Genomic DNA, 15,062 nt, shown 5'->3' with positions numbered 1-15,062 from the left:
GCATACTTCTCCCCACCCCTGCTTTCTCCCTGGGAACCACTATACTTTTGTCTATGTCTATGAGGGTTTTTCTTGTTTCTTTAGCTTAGCACATAATCTAGCCACCCGACACCTTTCCCCTCTAACAGCTGTCAGTCTATTGTCTGTATCTATGAGTCTGTTAGGACATACAGATGGCAAAAAGATATAGGAAAAGATATTCAGTGGAACTAATAATCACAGAAATGCAAATTAAAACTACAGTGACTTATTGATGGCTACCATCAATAAATCAACAAGCAACAAGTTTTGTGAGGATGTGGAGAAAAGAAACCATCAGCACTCTTGTTGGGAATGTAGACTGGTGCAGTCACTGTGGAAAAGAGTATGGAGTTTCCTCAAAAAATTAAAAATACAACTGCCTCATGACCCAGCAATTCCACTTCTAGAAACTTATTTCCCAAAATCTGAAAAACTGATTTGAAAGAATATATGCATCTATATGTCCATTGCAGCATTATTTACAATAGTCAAGATTTGGCAGCAGCCAAAGGCCCATTTCCATCTTTAAATGAGTGGATTAAACAAAAGCTGAGGTCAGTTTACACAATGGAATACTACTCAGCTCCAAAAAAGATGAAAATCTTACCTTTGGGAACATCATTAATGAACCTGGAGAGTATCATGATAAGTGAAATGTTACTCAAAGGAAAGAAAATATATAATTTTATTTATATATAGAATCTAATGAACAGACTAAATTATCAAACATAATAGTGTCAATGTCTTTTCACTTGAATCCCTAGAACTCAAAACTATATATTCCATCTACAATATTTGCACTCAAAGTTTGTTTCTAGTGTATCACCTCTTATTTCTTTATTACAGTAGGATGAAACGGTAATATAATATACACCTAAGGTGTTTAGGACTTAAAAAGTATACTCTAAGAATCTGGCAAGGACTCACCACCTTTGGTTTTGTCTTTGTTAGGAATTGATGTAAAATATCACCTTGTAAATGGAAGAGATTAAAAAGTACAAAACAGGTAAACACCTTGTAGTTGTTGCCTATGGGTTGTAATATTACAGCACCATACTTAGGGGATATTAATATCTCTTGGTTGAGCTGTTTTGTAAGTAAAACACCTTGATATTTTCAAGAGCATAACATTTAGTCTTGGAGAAAAATTAATAATTCTTCCTTTATATAAAGATAGTAATACAAGTTTTGGTTTATTAGTTTTCTAAACTCATTAACTGGTCATGGAATATGGAAATAGATAGAGAATTCCATTCCTAGGATTAGACATGGCAGTTCTTATTTCTGAAGATCAAACATAATACACTTATGTCCTAATTTGAATATATTTTGAATATATCCTATTTAATATGTAACACTATAATCTTTTGTGTTCCAGTTTAAAGTGTGTTCCTGTATAATGTGTTAAATTTTACTATTTTATAAATATCTGTATTTATATTAAAGTAGCATTTTCTGAATATTATCTCCAAATTCCTTATATTAACTTGATCATGTATTGCTTTTTCTCTATCAGTAATGGAACTGGAATACCTACAATAGGGCTTAAATCTGTCATTGGAAAGAATAGGGAAATAAATACAAGAATAAATGAATGGAAGAGGGGAGAAAAGGGAGGAAGCAAAAAAGGGAAGAAAGGAAGGAAGGGAGGGAGGGAGGGAAAGAGGGAGGAAAACTTGAAGGGAAGAGGATATAATCAAACATGTTAGGGTAAACCTTGAATATGACTTACTATATTTTAAAAGTTACACTTACTCCAATAATTATTTAGAAGGAGACTACATTGCTATAATATTTATAAACCAAATATCAAAATTATTTATTTGAATTACCCAGTTGCCTCAATCAAATATTCTTATTACTGTCTTTTGATCCAAAAAAGAGGCAATTTGCAATGTAGAGCAAGAGTTGCTAGTGAGGTGTTGTGAGCACCTAGAAGCATATTTATTGCCTGAAAATTATAACACATATTTTGTTATAATTACACTTTAACCTTAAAGTAAATTCAGAATTTGTACATATGTTATCTCTTTGGTAGCCTAAAAAGATTTTATTTTGCAAAATTATTTATTGTTTTAAAGCTTGACATAAGTCATTTTATTTCTATGTCTCTGTTAAATTTTTATATCCCTATTACCATAATTAAATGTTTATTTATTTTGTATAATTAAAGCACATACCAACTATTCATCCCTGTCTATTTCCTTATATTTAATTAATCAATTAATGAAGTCATGTAGGTTTCAAGTATACCTTAATGTGATGCATTATCTATAGCTGGTATTGTGTTTACAACCCAGTTAAATCTCCTTCCAGTACCACACATATGACCATCTTTTGAGATTCTCTCTTCAAAATAACATTTCATGACCCTTTAAGCAACATTGTATCTGCCAGGCTATAAAATACAAATGACAAGGCCCCTTGTAAAATCACCCCCTAAACCATCAACATGGTCATTGGTTATTCTATATCTTACTGAATAGATATAATAAATATATAATGAATAGTATCTATCTATCTCTATATATTCCTAATATATATATTCCTAACACCCACACAAAAATTTTTTGCCTTAAAAATAAAGCCATTTAATATTAGGTGTTTGGTTTTCTCTCAGTGTTAAGCACAAGATGAAACAGTTCGTTTTTCAATCTAGAGATTTGTCAATGTATCCAGACTATTGACTCTGCAAAAATGTTAGAAAGGTGTTGGCCCGTGTCTCATATAATGTACCTCTTAGCTTCTGTCGTTGTGTCACTTCCCAAGGTTCCAGGGCTACTTAATACTCATTGTGTCTCCACTTCTGTGGGAATGAAGACATCAAGTTAATGAATGCATGTGAACCTTAGGACAATAAGACAAACATGTTTTCTGCAGACTAACCTGGATGGCCAGATTAGAGTAGACTAGTTTTTAAAACTGTCCCATTAAGTAGAAGCTACTATTTTGTAAGGTAGAAGTAAACCTTTTCTTTTATTATTTTCTTCTTTTTCTTTAATTTTAAAAACAGAATGGGTAAAACTGTATCATGTTACTATCTATAATGCAAGTCTTAGGAATATATCTGGCAGCATATTTGAAATCCCAACTGTAATAGATACTACCACTTCATTAAATTTGCGATAATTTCTTGCTATTTTCTAAGAAGCTATTGAAAATCCAAATGAAGAAAAGGACGATGATATAATTCACTATCCTTTCATCTTTTGACAGTCACTGAAGTTCCTTCAGATATATGAGATTAGCATTTCATTACAGCAGGAGACACAACATTGGTTTTTATTCAGCACATTTGACCTCCTTACTCCATACATCAGGGAAGAAATATGAGGATTACGCCAGTTTCTTCTGAAGGCCCTACATATCTTTCCTGGCCTCTTCCTAGTTTCTCCTCGTTGGTAGCATTCCTATATTTGTGGCTGCATCTTGTAATGCACAACTCCAATGCCTGTGTCTGTCTTCACAGGACAGTCCTGTGTCTGTGTATAACTGTGTCCAAGTTTTTCTTTCCTTGTAAAGAGAACAATCATTGGATTTAGGGCCCATCGTAATCCAGTATGACCTCCTCTAAACTAAACTATATCTACAAACTCCTTGTTTTCAGAGAAGGTCACATATACAGGTACCAGGGGTTAGGACTTAAACAGAAGTTTTGAAGAAACAAAAGTCCACCCACTACATTCATTTAAACAGAAAATTCAGTATTTTTGTGGCACATTAGACTGACTTTCAGTTTGATTCTTTGGTCTTCTAGATAATTGTTGAGAGAAGTCACATTCTGTCATGATGAAGTATTTCATTAAATTCAATATCAACTTTGTCACAAGATATTGTCATTCATTTACTTTGTGTATTTAGAAATACTTGTATAACTTCACAATGAAGTTATACTTCATATGATAGTCATATAATTCTGTATAGAAATATTTCTATAACTTCAGCTTCTGTTTAAGGGGATTGTTTATTGAAGTTTGTTGGCAAGCAATTATGTAGATGTCTGCACCTTAAGGAAATTGATGTAAGGGAAGATGCAAAACAATGCAGAAGCCGCTTCACTACAAGTTGAAGGATTTTCAGCAGGTATGTTTTGTCAGTATACGAGATTTCTCCAGAAGGTGAAAGCATAACATTTGTTAAACTCAGCTTGTCCACTTTAACTACACACTTATTTCCAGTCACTAGCACTTTGCCAACACTGAGGTGTCTTAATAACTAAAGATAAATGCTATTATTCAAGCATATGTCTGTGAGTTGCTTAGGGAAGGAAATTATCAATCTTTCAGAATTATTTAGTAATCAATTCATATAGTTTGCACCAGGTTCAGTCGAATCCAGGAGTAGAGGACTGAAATGGGGGTGGTTTTCAATAATCATTAGGGCTGCACATGTGGATAAAATATGACAGAAGGACTATTGTAGGAGCTTTGCCGACCCTCCATTTGTGGTTTATGACCTGGAGATAGTTTATCCTTTGCTACTAAATAGTGGAAGGACAGATAAGTTTGCTCCTGAGTTCTCAGCACCTCTTTTAACGTATATCCCTGTCCTGATATTGTTGTGTCTGGTTCATGGTCCATAATAAAGCTGTTCTGTCAGTGTAAACTGTTCCAACCCTGTGAATCCTTTCAGCAATCAAACACTTAAGACAATGATTGCATAACTAACACAGGCTGCATGAAACTGTACCTCTGAATAAGATACAGAGTAGAGAAGGAAGCGGGAACTAAGCTGCAAGTTTTCTCCCATATCCTGCTTCTTATTTTTCAAACTTCGCTCCAATAAAACTAAATCTATGCATCTCACAATAGTATTACCCAGCCCCTCCATAGCTACTGAGGAATCCAGGTCCTATGCCCTATTATTGAAAGGCATTCAAGTCCAAAGGGGAAGAGGTTATGCTGTATTAGCAAGGCCCCTCACAAAGGAAAGAAAAAGCAAGTGGGCTAGACACTGTAGAAAAACAGGGGATTTTAAATTTAAGATACATTTAAATTTTTAAAGCCACAAGCATGCTCTTAGGAAAACTGACATATTAAAATGAATCATTACAAAGCATCCATCATCCAGGTTAATGGAAAATAATATCCCTAGTACCTGAAGACACCCTGATGTTCCCTATGAAGATCCACCTCCCCTCAGATAACTACTAGTCTAACTTATTTCACCAGAAATTAATTTTTATACATCCTAATAGAGTCTATTTATTTGGTTTTAAGCATTGTTCTATTTTGTATCTGGTTACTGTCACTCAAGAGTATGTATATGGAATCATGCAAGGTGCTTTTTATGTCAGTCACTCATCCACGTCAACCATAATATAATATTGTATTCCACTGTATATCACAATTTATTCATACAAAATGTTGTTGATTCACATTGGTGTTGGTTTAGTTTATAGTCTGCAGAATAATACCACTAATAACATTGGGCACATCTGTATAGTGCATACATATTTCCCTTTGCTACATACTTGAGTGAAACCCAGAGTCATGACATATGCAAATGTTTATCTTTGACAGAGATGGACACTGGTCTCCAAGGTGCTTGTGCCAGTTTGCATTGTTTAGCATTCCTTTTGCTTGTTTTTGCAAACACTTGGTATGGCATACTGCTTTAATTTTAGTCATTCTGATGGTTGTTTCATGATATTATATATCAGCTTTCAATTGTATTATTATGAGGACTAATGTTGTTGAGTAACTTTTCACATGATTATTGGCCATTAAGATATCCTCCTTTAGTGAAATTCCTGTTCAGGTCTATTGCCTACATATTATTTTATCAGTTGCCTTTCTCACTGAAGTATGCTCAATTAAATTTAAGGAAGTTAGAGACTGGATCCAGATACAGAGTTATGCTTGGACAGGCGAGGTTTGAGATATTAAATAGGTACGCAGGTGTGAAGGGTAAGAAGAAAAATGGACCCTATGAGTTTGGAGAAGAGGACAGAAATAAGTTTGAAGGTATACATTGAGATGCTCATAGACTATGGATGGACCTAAAGCCATTAAGAAAAAAACACCAGCACAGAGGAAGGCTGATTCCAAAGGTACTACAACTCTGAAAGTCTTGGAAAAGGAAATATCGAAGGAGACTGGAAAAAAATCTCTAGTGAGTTAAGAGAGAAACTGAGGGCACAACAGGTTTAGGGTTTCCAATGAAGAGACATATGTTTCAAACTGTAAGGTTGATCAACTCTCTGAAATAGCACTGAGAGGAAGGGTAACATGAACACATTATAGCAAGGTGAAAGTTGTTGTTGACCTTGAAAAAGTGCTTTATTTATTCAAGAAACAAAAGCTTCATAGAGGCAGGTTGATGAGAGAATAACATATGAGATAATTGAAGAGAATATAAGAATACTTCCATGATCATTACCACAGATTAACATTAAGAACAGGAAGGGATTTGGAATCTACCATTAAGACAATTTTTTTCTTTACAGATGGAAGATATGGTAGCATAAGTTTGGTTGTACCTGATCCTGATGTGAGGAAAACATTGAAGGTGCAGGAAAGACGGAATAATTGCTAGAGATGAACCATTATGTAAACTCAAGTGGATTAATTTAAATGCATTGCTTCCTGTTAGCCTTTGGTTTGGGGGCATTACTGGCTTAAAGCAGGGATTCCAGTTCATTCTGACTGTAGTACTGGCTCCTGCTGCTCTGATGGAAGTTGTCAGTAATATGGAGCAGCGGCACACTTACCATGCTCTGTGCAGTGCCTGAATCACATTAAAACTTCAATAAAACCCTGTGAGTTGGCTGTCATAACGATGTGCACATCGAAGCTCCAAAAATCAAGTAACTTTTAAAGCACATCTTAGCTGTTATGATACAGGACGTTGACTCATATTTCACAATTGAAACATTTTTTTTTATGCAGGGTGAGCATTAAACCTGACATCTGATGCTGGGTACTTTCAAAGGTCTAATGGTTTAACTGGAAAAGTAAGTGTAAACCAAGACTTTCTTGAGCAAAAACAGCATATGACAATCTTTTCTCTCCGCTCCTTGGTATATTTTAATATTCACTTCAAAGCATCCCACTTTATTTCAATTCTCCCATGAATATTTTATGTATTTTTTTATTTATATTTTTCCCTCACCATTTATCCCCCCTATATCTTCTTCCACCTCCAACCATGCCCGTCTATCCATCTGTCACTGCACTGTTGTCTGTGTTTTTCCACAGCTACTTTTAACAACAGTAATAATCTAAAAGTAACATTAAAGAGCCCAATTAGGTTTGAGAAATTGTAGTAAGCATAAGGAAATATAAATATGCACAAAGGATTAATTTATTGAAATGCCTGGCTAGGAAATATTGAAAACAAGCACAATTCCAGAAACTATTTTTAGACATACTTTTCATATGGTAATGGAACTTCCAACTCAAAGTGACATTCTGTGGTACTTTTTGAATTAAAATTTAAAAAACAGAGGTTATAAGTTGAATACAAATTAAGATAAATGCTATATAATACAATAAATTGAATAAAGAAATACATTTTTATTCTATCTGTGTAGAATCATTAAAAATTGTTAATTTTTTGATGAGTTGATATAAACATTGAAAAGATGTCACATTTACAGTCACAGTCCATTCTAAAGGATAGAGAAAACTATAAAATTAGTTGTTTAATTATGTAACCATACATCCCTTTACATTTGTAATTTTAGTTTAACTAACCCTTTAGACATTTTAGTTTAACTAACCTTTTAGACTAACCCTTTAGACAACTAACCCGGTAACATTTTATTAGTACCGACTTGTGCCCCACCTTGCTTGTAAAATTCTCCAAAGACCAAATAACCACTCACTTGGAATCGTTTTAATGAAATATCTAGTCTAACATAAACACTAAAAAGTTTCTATCTTAAGAATCCAAAAGCTATATTCTCTACCCCTTTTAATTCTCACAGTGTGAGGAATTGATTTTATTTTGACCCATAAATTGAAAGACAACATGTACATTTTAAATGAAATGAAAACAATAACATTTTATGGGACTTAAGGTAGAAATGAGAATACAATTTGATTTTTTTTAAAGCTCAAACATATTGACACAAAAGTAGAAGAAAGTGCCTTCAGTATTTTTGCCCTAAAAATGATGATAATCAAGCTTAAGGACATAGGCACTTAAAAGCAAACCACAAATGTGTCAACAACACTATTAGAATTAAAATTATTTAAATACAAGTACATAATTTCAGGTGAGTATGTAATAGTCAACTAATCAGATGCCCCCTGACACATTGATAATTAATAAATAAGTACATATTTATTGAACTTTTTTAGTACTGGAATTCCTCACTCCTTGGGCTTATTTCAGGTCAAAGAAATGTAAAAATGTATTAATTAGAAACATAATTAGTGTAATCTTCAAATTCCCAAAGCTTACCAAAACTGAGGGACAAACAACTTTGAAATCCTCTTAATCCTTAAAAAATAAATAGATAAGTAATAAGTGAATAAATAAAACAATTAATGTTTTGACAAATACACTTCTTCTAAAAATTCTGTGAGCCATGACCATTGTGGCTCAGCTGACTGAAGGCCATCCCACGAAACAAAAGTTTGCTGGTTCAATACCCAGTCAGGGCATAGTCCTCAGTTGGGGGTTTGGTCTCCAGTAGGGGTGTGTATTACAGGCAATCTATTGATGTTTTTCACATCTATGTTTTTGTCCCTCTCTTTTCCCCTCTCTTAGCCTCGCTCTAAAAAAAACAAATAAAAAATAAAAATTTATAAAAATGCTGTGAGTAATGAAATAAGTATCTCAATCATTTGCCTTCCCATGGGCATATAACCCCCAAAAAAAAAAGATGCGGATTAAAGCACATCAAGAATATATGTGGAAAAAATTCAAAACTGTACAAATAATAAAACTTTATTTCACATCCAAATTAACTAATTTAAATCTGCCTTTAGTACTTCTTTATCTATATTCTCAACAGATCCATTGAGTCAGAATCTCTGAAATTACTTCTTTCCAACGCTCAGTATCTTCTATATAGAAAACAGGAAAAATTATATCTAAATCTCTGTGAGTAGTAATAGACATTGGGATTTGTGGGAAAATTTTCTCAGTTATTTTATTATATGACTAGTGTTGAGAATCCCCGATTTAATTTTTGTGCATTTGGCTCCATGCATTATTCACTCATTCATTTATTCTGTATTTCTCATTCCTTCTAATATCATGCAAACACCATGGATAAGACAGCAGAGTTGGTAAATTAGGGCTTACTTGTTGCAAGCTGTAAACTGTGGCAATAGGTTGAGTCACAGGGAAGGACCCCCAGGTAGAGTCAAGCAGAGGCTCTTGGTAAAGCAGAAGGGCTTGGATGGGCATATCTCTCTGGGGGTAGGTGATCACCTGCTGGGAAAGAGGCAGAGCTTTGGGCTGAGGAAGGGAAAACAGGGGCTGAGTAGGAAGCATGGGAGTGTGAATAAGAGGCTGAGGGACCTGGTGCATCAAGGGCTGAAGCAGAGGCAGAGGAAGCTGTGGGTATTTGAGACCAGTGAGATTTGGGATTTGGCATAGAAAAATGGGAACTCCTAGAGATTTAGAAAACGGCATCACATGGCACTTAGGAAAGATGGTTGCCTTAGTATTGGGGCCTTGAATCACTTGGGGCTGAAGGACAGGCAGCACCATAGCAGGCTCAGCAAGAGGCAGGATGTTTTGTGGAAGGACAGTGTGAAGGATGGGCTCACCAAAAGGATAGACAAAAGGCTGTGGCTGGACAAGGGACTGGATTTTCTCCTGGTGTTCATCCTGGGGAGAAGAAGACAGAACCTTTGAGTCCATGATTCAGCTACCATTCCCATTCATGATGAATTAAACTCCTCTCTTTTGAACAATCACAATTGACTAAAAGGAAAGTAAGATAGTCTTTTATTTATGCTGGCTAAGATGTTATTTAGGGTCACATGAAGACTAATGAGTTAAATTCTCAATGAGGGATTTCTCATTAACCTACTTCTTTCATAGGTGAACACAGATCAAACTGAAATCAATGTTTGGGGATTTCAGGCTTGTTTCCCCAACTTTTCCAAGTTGCCTTCAGTAGCTAGGCAACTCTTGGCTAGCTGTACAGTTTGGTATGGAGAGGGCATTGAAATATCAACATGACGTGATGATAATTTACCAAATTGTTTTCTTAAGGAAGATTTATTTTAAAAATAGTTGGAGAAATGACTTCAAGTTGGCTTTTGTGTGTTTTAATGAAAAGTAAATCTGAATTTGTGGTTTAATTGAAGGATTTAGTCTACACCAGTTAACTTCCAGCAATACTTCCTTTGGTAGATGGTAGTTAGCATAAGTGTTTAAGAAGCATCAATTGTTACATTTATTCTGATTAAGAAAAATACTTGTTGTAAGTTCTAAACAAACCCACTCCACTGATAGAACAGCACACTAAAATATTACAATAGGAGAAATACGTTAGCACATGTATAATTTACTTAAATGAAGAACTTGATGTTGTCTGAGAAGATCTTTCATTTTAAACAGGCTCTGCTACTAAAATCCTGTGTGATGCTGGCACACAATTGTGTACTAAATTGTCCTGTATCTCACTCACTGCTCTCGCCTGCGTAATGGAAAGTCTTTTAACTGCATGTATTCATAAATGTTGCTATAAAACACGCACGATTTTAATGTAAACCATTGAATATTTATTGTGTCGGCTCATCAACCCTAAGGGATTATGAATATTTTCAGGTTTCAGGTGAAGCAATTGAAGTACAGAGAAACTTTGGGCCAAGTTTATATATACAGAGCTAATCAATGATGAAATGAAGATTTGTGCCATGTTGCTTTCTTCTTTCTTTCATTAGCCTGTCTATTTTGAGAATCAGGGGAATCTAGTTCCCATCCTGGAAATATATGTACTCATGTGTGTTTATGCTAGCAAAGTTAGCAAATTAATCATTATTCTTAAGTATTTAGTCTATTTTCTGCAAAGAGAGACTAAATGCATTTGTCTCAAAATATATTGTCATTTCTTTCACTAATATTTCTTTTGTTACAATTCTTTAGACTAACCATGAACAACTTTTGAGGTTTTAGAAAAGGAAAATGTTTTATCATATTTTACAAAAATTTTAGAAATGTTAGGAACTAATTATTTGTGTGGCTGCTCTTTGTCATTTTCAAACTTCTCGGGTTTCTGCTAGAAAACAAACCACATGAAAAGATATGGTATGATCTGTAAAAACTGAATGTAGGAAATTATGAAAATAGGTACATTGAAATACCAGGATTTAACCCGTAATGTGGGATACCAAACTGAAACTTACAGACCACATCAGTATGGTGGTTCCCAGAGGGCAGGGGGCTGGTGGGATAGTAGAAAGTGAAGGGGGCCACGTATATGGTGGTGGAAGAGAATTTGAATTTGGGTGGTGGGCACACAATGCATTGTACAGGTCACGTGACATAAAAGTATATACTTGAAACATATATGACCTTATTAACCAATATCACCTCAATAAATTTACAATAAATAATAAATAAATAAATAAATAGGTTTACCTTGTTAACGTGTACAATGGATTCCTTCAGAGAAATAAAAATCAAGTTAGGTTATATTTTCACAGAATTGTTATTTGTCCATATAAACCAGAAAATAAGGCATTTAATAGGCTAATGTGGACACCTTGCTTGATAACATCCTTAACAACTCAAGTAGAAATTATTCTTAGTAAAACTTATATGTTGCCCTCTTCTACATAAGAGAGTTGTATAAAAGAGAGATAAATGCAGTCACAAAATTTATTATTGGTTTGCAACCAGAGTCACCACAATAAATTTAATTAAAAATTAAAAGTTTTTAAAAAGAAAAAGAAAATTAGTAAACATAGTACAATAAGAGGAATTTAATAGGTGCTGTTTTGCTCCCTCACTATGTTCTCTCCATGATGACAAATAATCTCTAATGTACCATCTCATTCCATAAGAATGTAACTCATTGATCACCAGTTATAATAACCCTTGATATAATAACCCTGTGAATCATTCTTAGGTTATTTGTTATGGTTACACTTCAAATGAATTGTAAGAACTGAATTCTTTCCCCGAGAATCTGATAATATTTATGGTAAAGTTTACCCATGTACCCTTTAGCAGGTGTTGACAGAGCCCCAAAGCAGTGCAAGTGTGAATAACCACCTGCCTCTCACAGGCAGATGTGAGACTGAAACCAAGTCGCACTGCCTCTTACTCACTAAAGTGACTACTGAAATTACAAAAACGTCCATTTGCATGTCTGCCCACCTAGTGTAGAGCCATTCTTTCCCATGGGCAGCCTCCTTTCAGTTTGAACCTTGGCTCCTAGTCAATGTCTGATCCACAGAAGGTGACCAATAAATGTCAGATCAGTGAATGAGGTCACCATGGAGAAAGCTCAAGACAGATAAAAGGACTGCACAGTACATGTAAGGAAGGGGGTGGGACACAGTGACACAATTTCAATTAGCAAGCCAGCACAGAAAATGCTTGAATACTGAATTCTGCTGACATTTATTTTGCCCTTCAACATATATAATGGAAATTTGCATTAGAACTTATGTATCAGATAGTGCATTATTTAAATGCCCTAAGAAACACAGTACAAATGACAAACAGCAAAAAGAAAAGTACTTTGTTCATCATAATTAAAATGTTTTATAAAACATAACAGGTGCAAAAGATGTTCACAGCTAGTCTACATTTGGGACAGCATTTTGCTGTCCTAAACCTGGGAATTGCCTCAGAAAGAACATTGTCTTATCTCTGTGTTTGAAAGGCTTTCTACAGTCTATAAAGAACAAAATGTAAAATCAATAACTGGATCACCAGAGAACATTACTATTTTATGGTGAAATTTTTCTCTGAATAAAAAATACCTTAACACAGTGGATACACTGCATTCTTCCTTGTGGGGGGGGAAGAAAACACCACTTACTTTCCATAACTAAATCATTTTTCCTAGTTACTTTTCACCTTCATTATGCAGAGGCATCTCCTTCATAAATGTAAGAAATAAAAATGTTGTATGTCTTCTGAGAGCCTTGGAAGGTAATTGTGTTTTATGTCTTTTATACTTGGATACTCTAAGTGGCATGTTTTTATTTTACCTGAAGGAAGAACAAATTGGATGAGTAACAGAGAGGGAGTTATTTCAATATGCATCCAACACTTTTTATTATGATTACACATGCATTTATAACTATGATTATTGCCTGATACTTCACCCTGGGGGTGGGTTTGGACAGACACGGGTAGGATTTGGCCCAGTGCCCCGGGGAAAGAGATGCAGGAGTTTCATCACTGGCCATGATATATTTATCTAGGTTGGACATGCATGCCCTTGATCTTGTGCAGTATTACTTTCTTTAATGTTTGTTTCTTCTTGCTTTGTCTGTTGCTTATTTGCTGGTTTGTTTTTATTTCAGGGACTGGTGAAATTTAACTCAGGTTTGTGGCCCTAGAGGACACGGTTAAAATAGTGAGTCTACGTACGTGATTTTCTTTAAAGGATTTTATAAATTCTGCTTTATTTGTACACTTATGAAATTGATGGTATTGTTCTCCACACATGGGAAGACATTTCACTTCATGTCAATTATCTAGAGATTTTCTTACCTCCCGTGCAAGGGCAAGGGCTGCCAGGCAGGCAAGGATGAGGACTTTCATGGCGCTCAAGGTCTGTGAGAGGGAAAGAAGTGCTGTGGCTGCCAATGTGATATATTCTCTTAATTACGTAGGCTTAGCTCTCTTTAAAAAAAAAACAAAGTGACTGTATTTAAGAAAAATACTAATGTTTTATTATATAACTAAAGTCAAAACCTTCCACGGCTGCTTAGGCTTACTTACCAACTTTATACTTCAATGGAAAGCCATTCAGAGTTTTCAGCTCTCAACTCTACCCTACCTCACTCTTTTTAAATCTCATTTAGAGTATAATGTATATTTTTTAAAGACAGAAAAATATTGTACATACATAAGGCTTTATTTATTGATTCATTTCATCAAATTGAGTAGTGTTTATTCAGCACTCTGAATTGCCCAAAGCTGTCTGGGGTCTGCGTTTAAAGCGGTGAACAAAATATTAATGTTTCAGCCCTGATGAATCCTCATATTCATTGGGAACAGGCTGATTGAAAAATGTATGCACATAGAAGATCATAGTTTATTTTACCTTTTCTTTATTAAATGAAAGCATTTTATGAATATTATATTTAATCATATCTCTTTATTTCTAATAAGGCAGATTTTATTTGAGCAATTCATTTGCTGCATTTATTCAGATGTTTTTATAAGGCTGTTACATTTATTTTCTATGTGTTCCCACTCCACAGTCTTCATCCCCACAGGCCTAATGATGTCTGTTTCCTTTTGTGCCATATAACTTTACACATCATATACCATGCTTACGTTTTCTCTGATTTATCTATGATTTACCAAAGCATCAGGTTCTTTTTCCCAGTCTCCAAGGCAGACTACTTATTATTGAAGCATAAAATAAAATATGTGTTAATACTTTTTTGATATTCTGCCCAATATCTGTCCTCAGAAATGCTGGAAAGTATTTGAACCAGGGAACAATTCACATCTGGCAAAGGAACTCTCTCCATAAAATGCAATTTTCTAGTAACTGAAGACAATCATTGGAGGACAGTGACCCTCTGGCTCAGTCCCCAAGTTCAGACTTAATTAGGTCTCTAGCAGTTGGTGGGTCCTCAAGAACTCACTTGTGGGAGATGCTATGTGACCACTGGACATGCGCAAGAACTTACAAAGGTTACAACTGCACACTAACCTGAGCAGCTGTTAGTTTTTTATGATGCCATGGAGAAAAATGACAAGATAACAAGTCCATGATGGTAGCTTAGTCGTATGAATCAAATTGCAAAGCTTCATGGCCAATTGATGTAGGCACAATAAATAGTTAAATTAAAGAACTAATGTCTTTTACTCAAGAGGATTAGGCCTTTCTATGTAATTAAACACCTCAGTGAAGGAATCTGGGTGGCTCATATATG

General features: G+C 34.8%; 1 protein-coding gene across 1 annotated transcript; it reads right to left on the bottom strand.

Annotated features, from left to right (window-relative positions):
* Positions 1-9,192: 9,192 nt before the first annotated feature.
* Positions 9,193-13,713, bottom strand: LOC119053009 (beta-casein-like). The gene is given in 3 exon segments (XM_053655667.1): positions 9,193-9,810; positions 12,776-12,835; positions 13,663-13,713. Coding segments are annotated over 3 exon segments (729 nt in total).
* Positions 13,714-15,062: the final 1,349 nt, after the last annotated feature.

This window comes from Artibeus jamaicensis, unplaced genomic scaffold, assembly GCF_021234435.1.
Source record: "Artibeus jamaicensis isolate MK-2021 breed Jamaican fruit bat unplaced genomic scaffold, CSHL_Jam_final scaffold_1031, whole genome shotgun sequence".
Taxonomy (NCBI): Eukaryota; Metazoa; Chordata; class Mammalia; order Chiroptera; family Phyllostomidae; genus Artibeus; species Artibeus jamaicensis.
The sequence above is the reverse complement of the archived record's forward strand: the minus strand, read 5'-3'. Positions and strand labels throughout refer to the sequence as shown.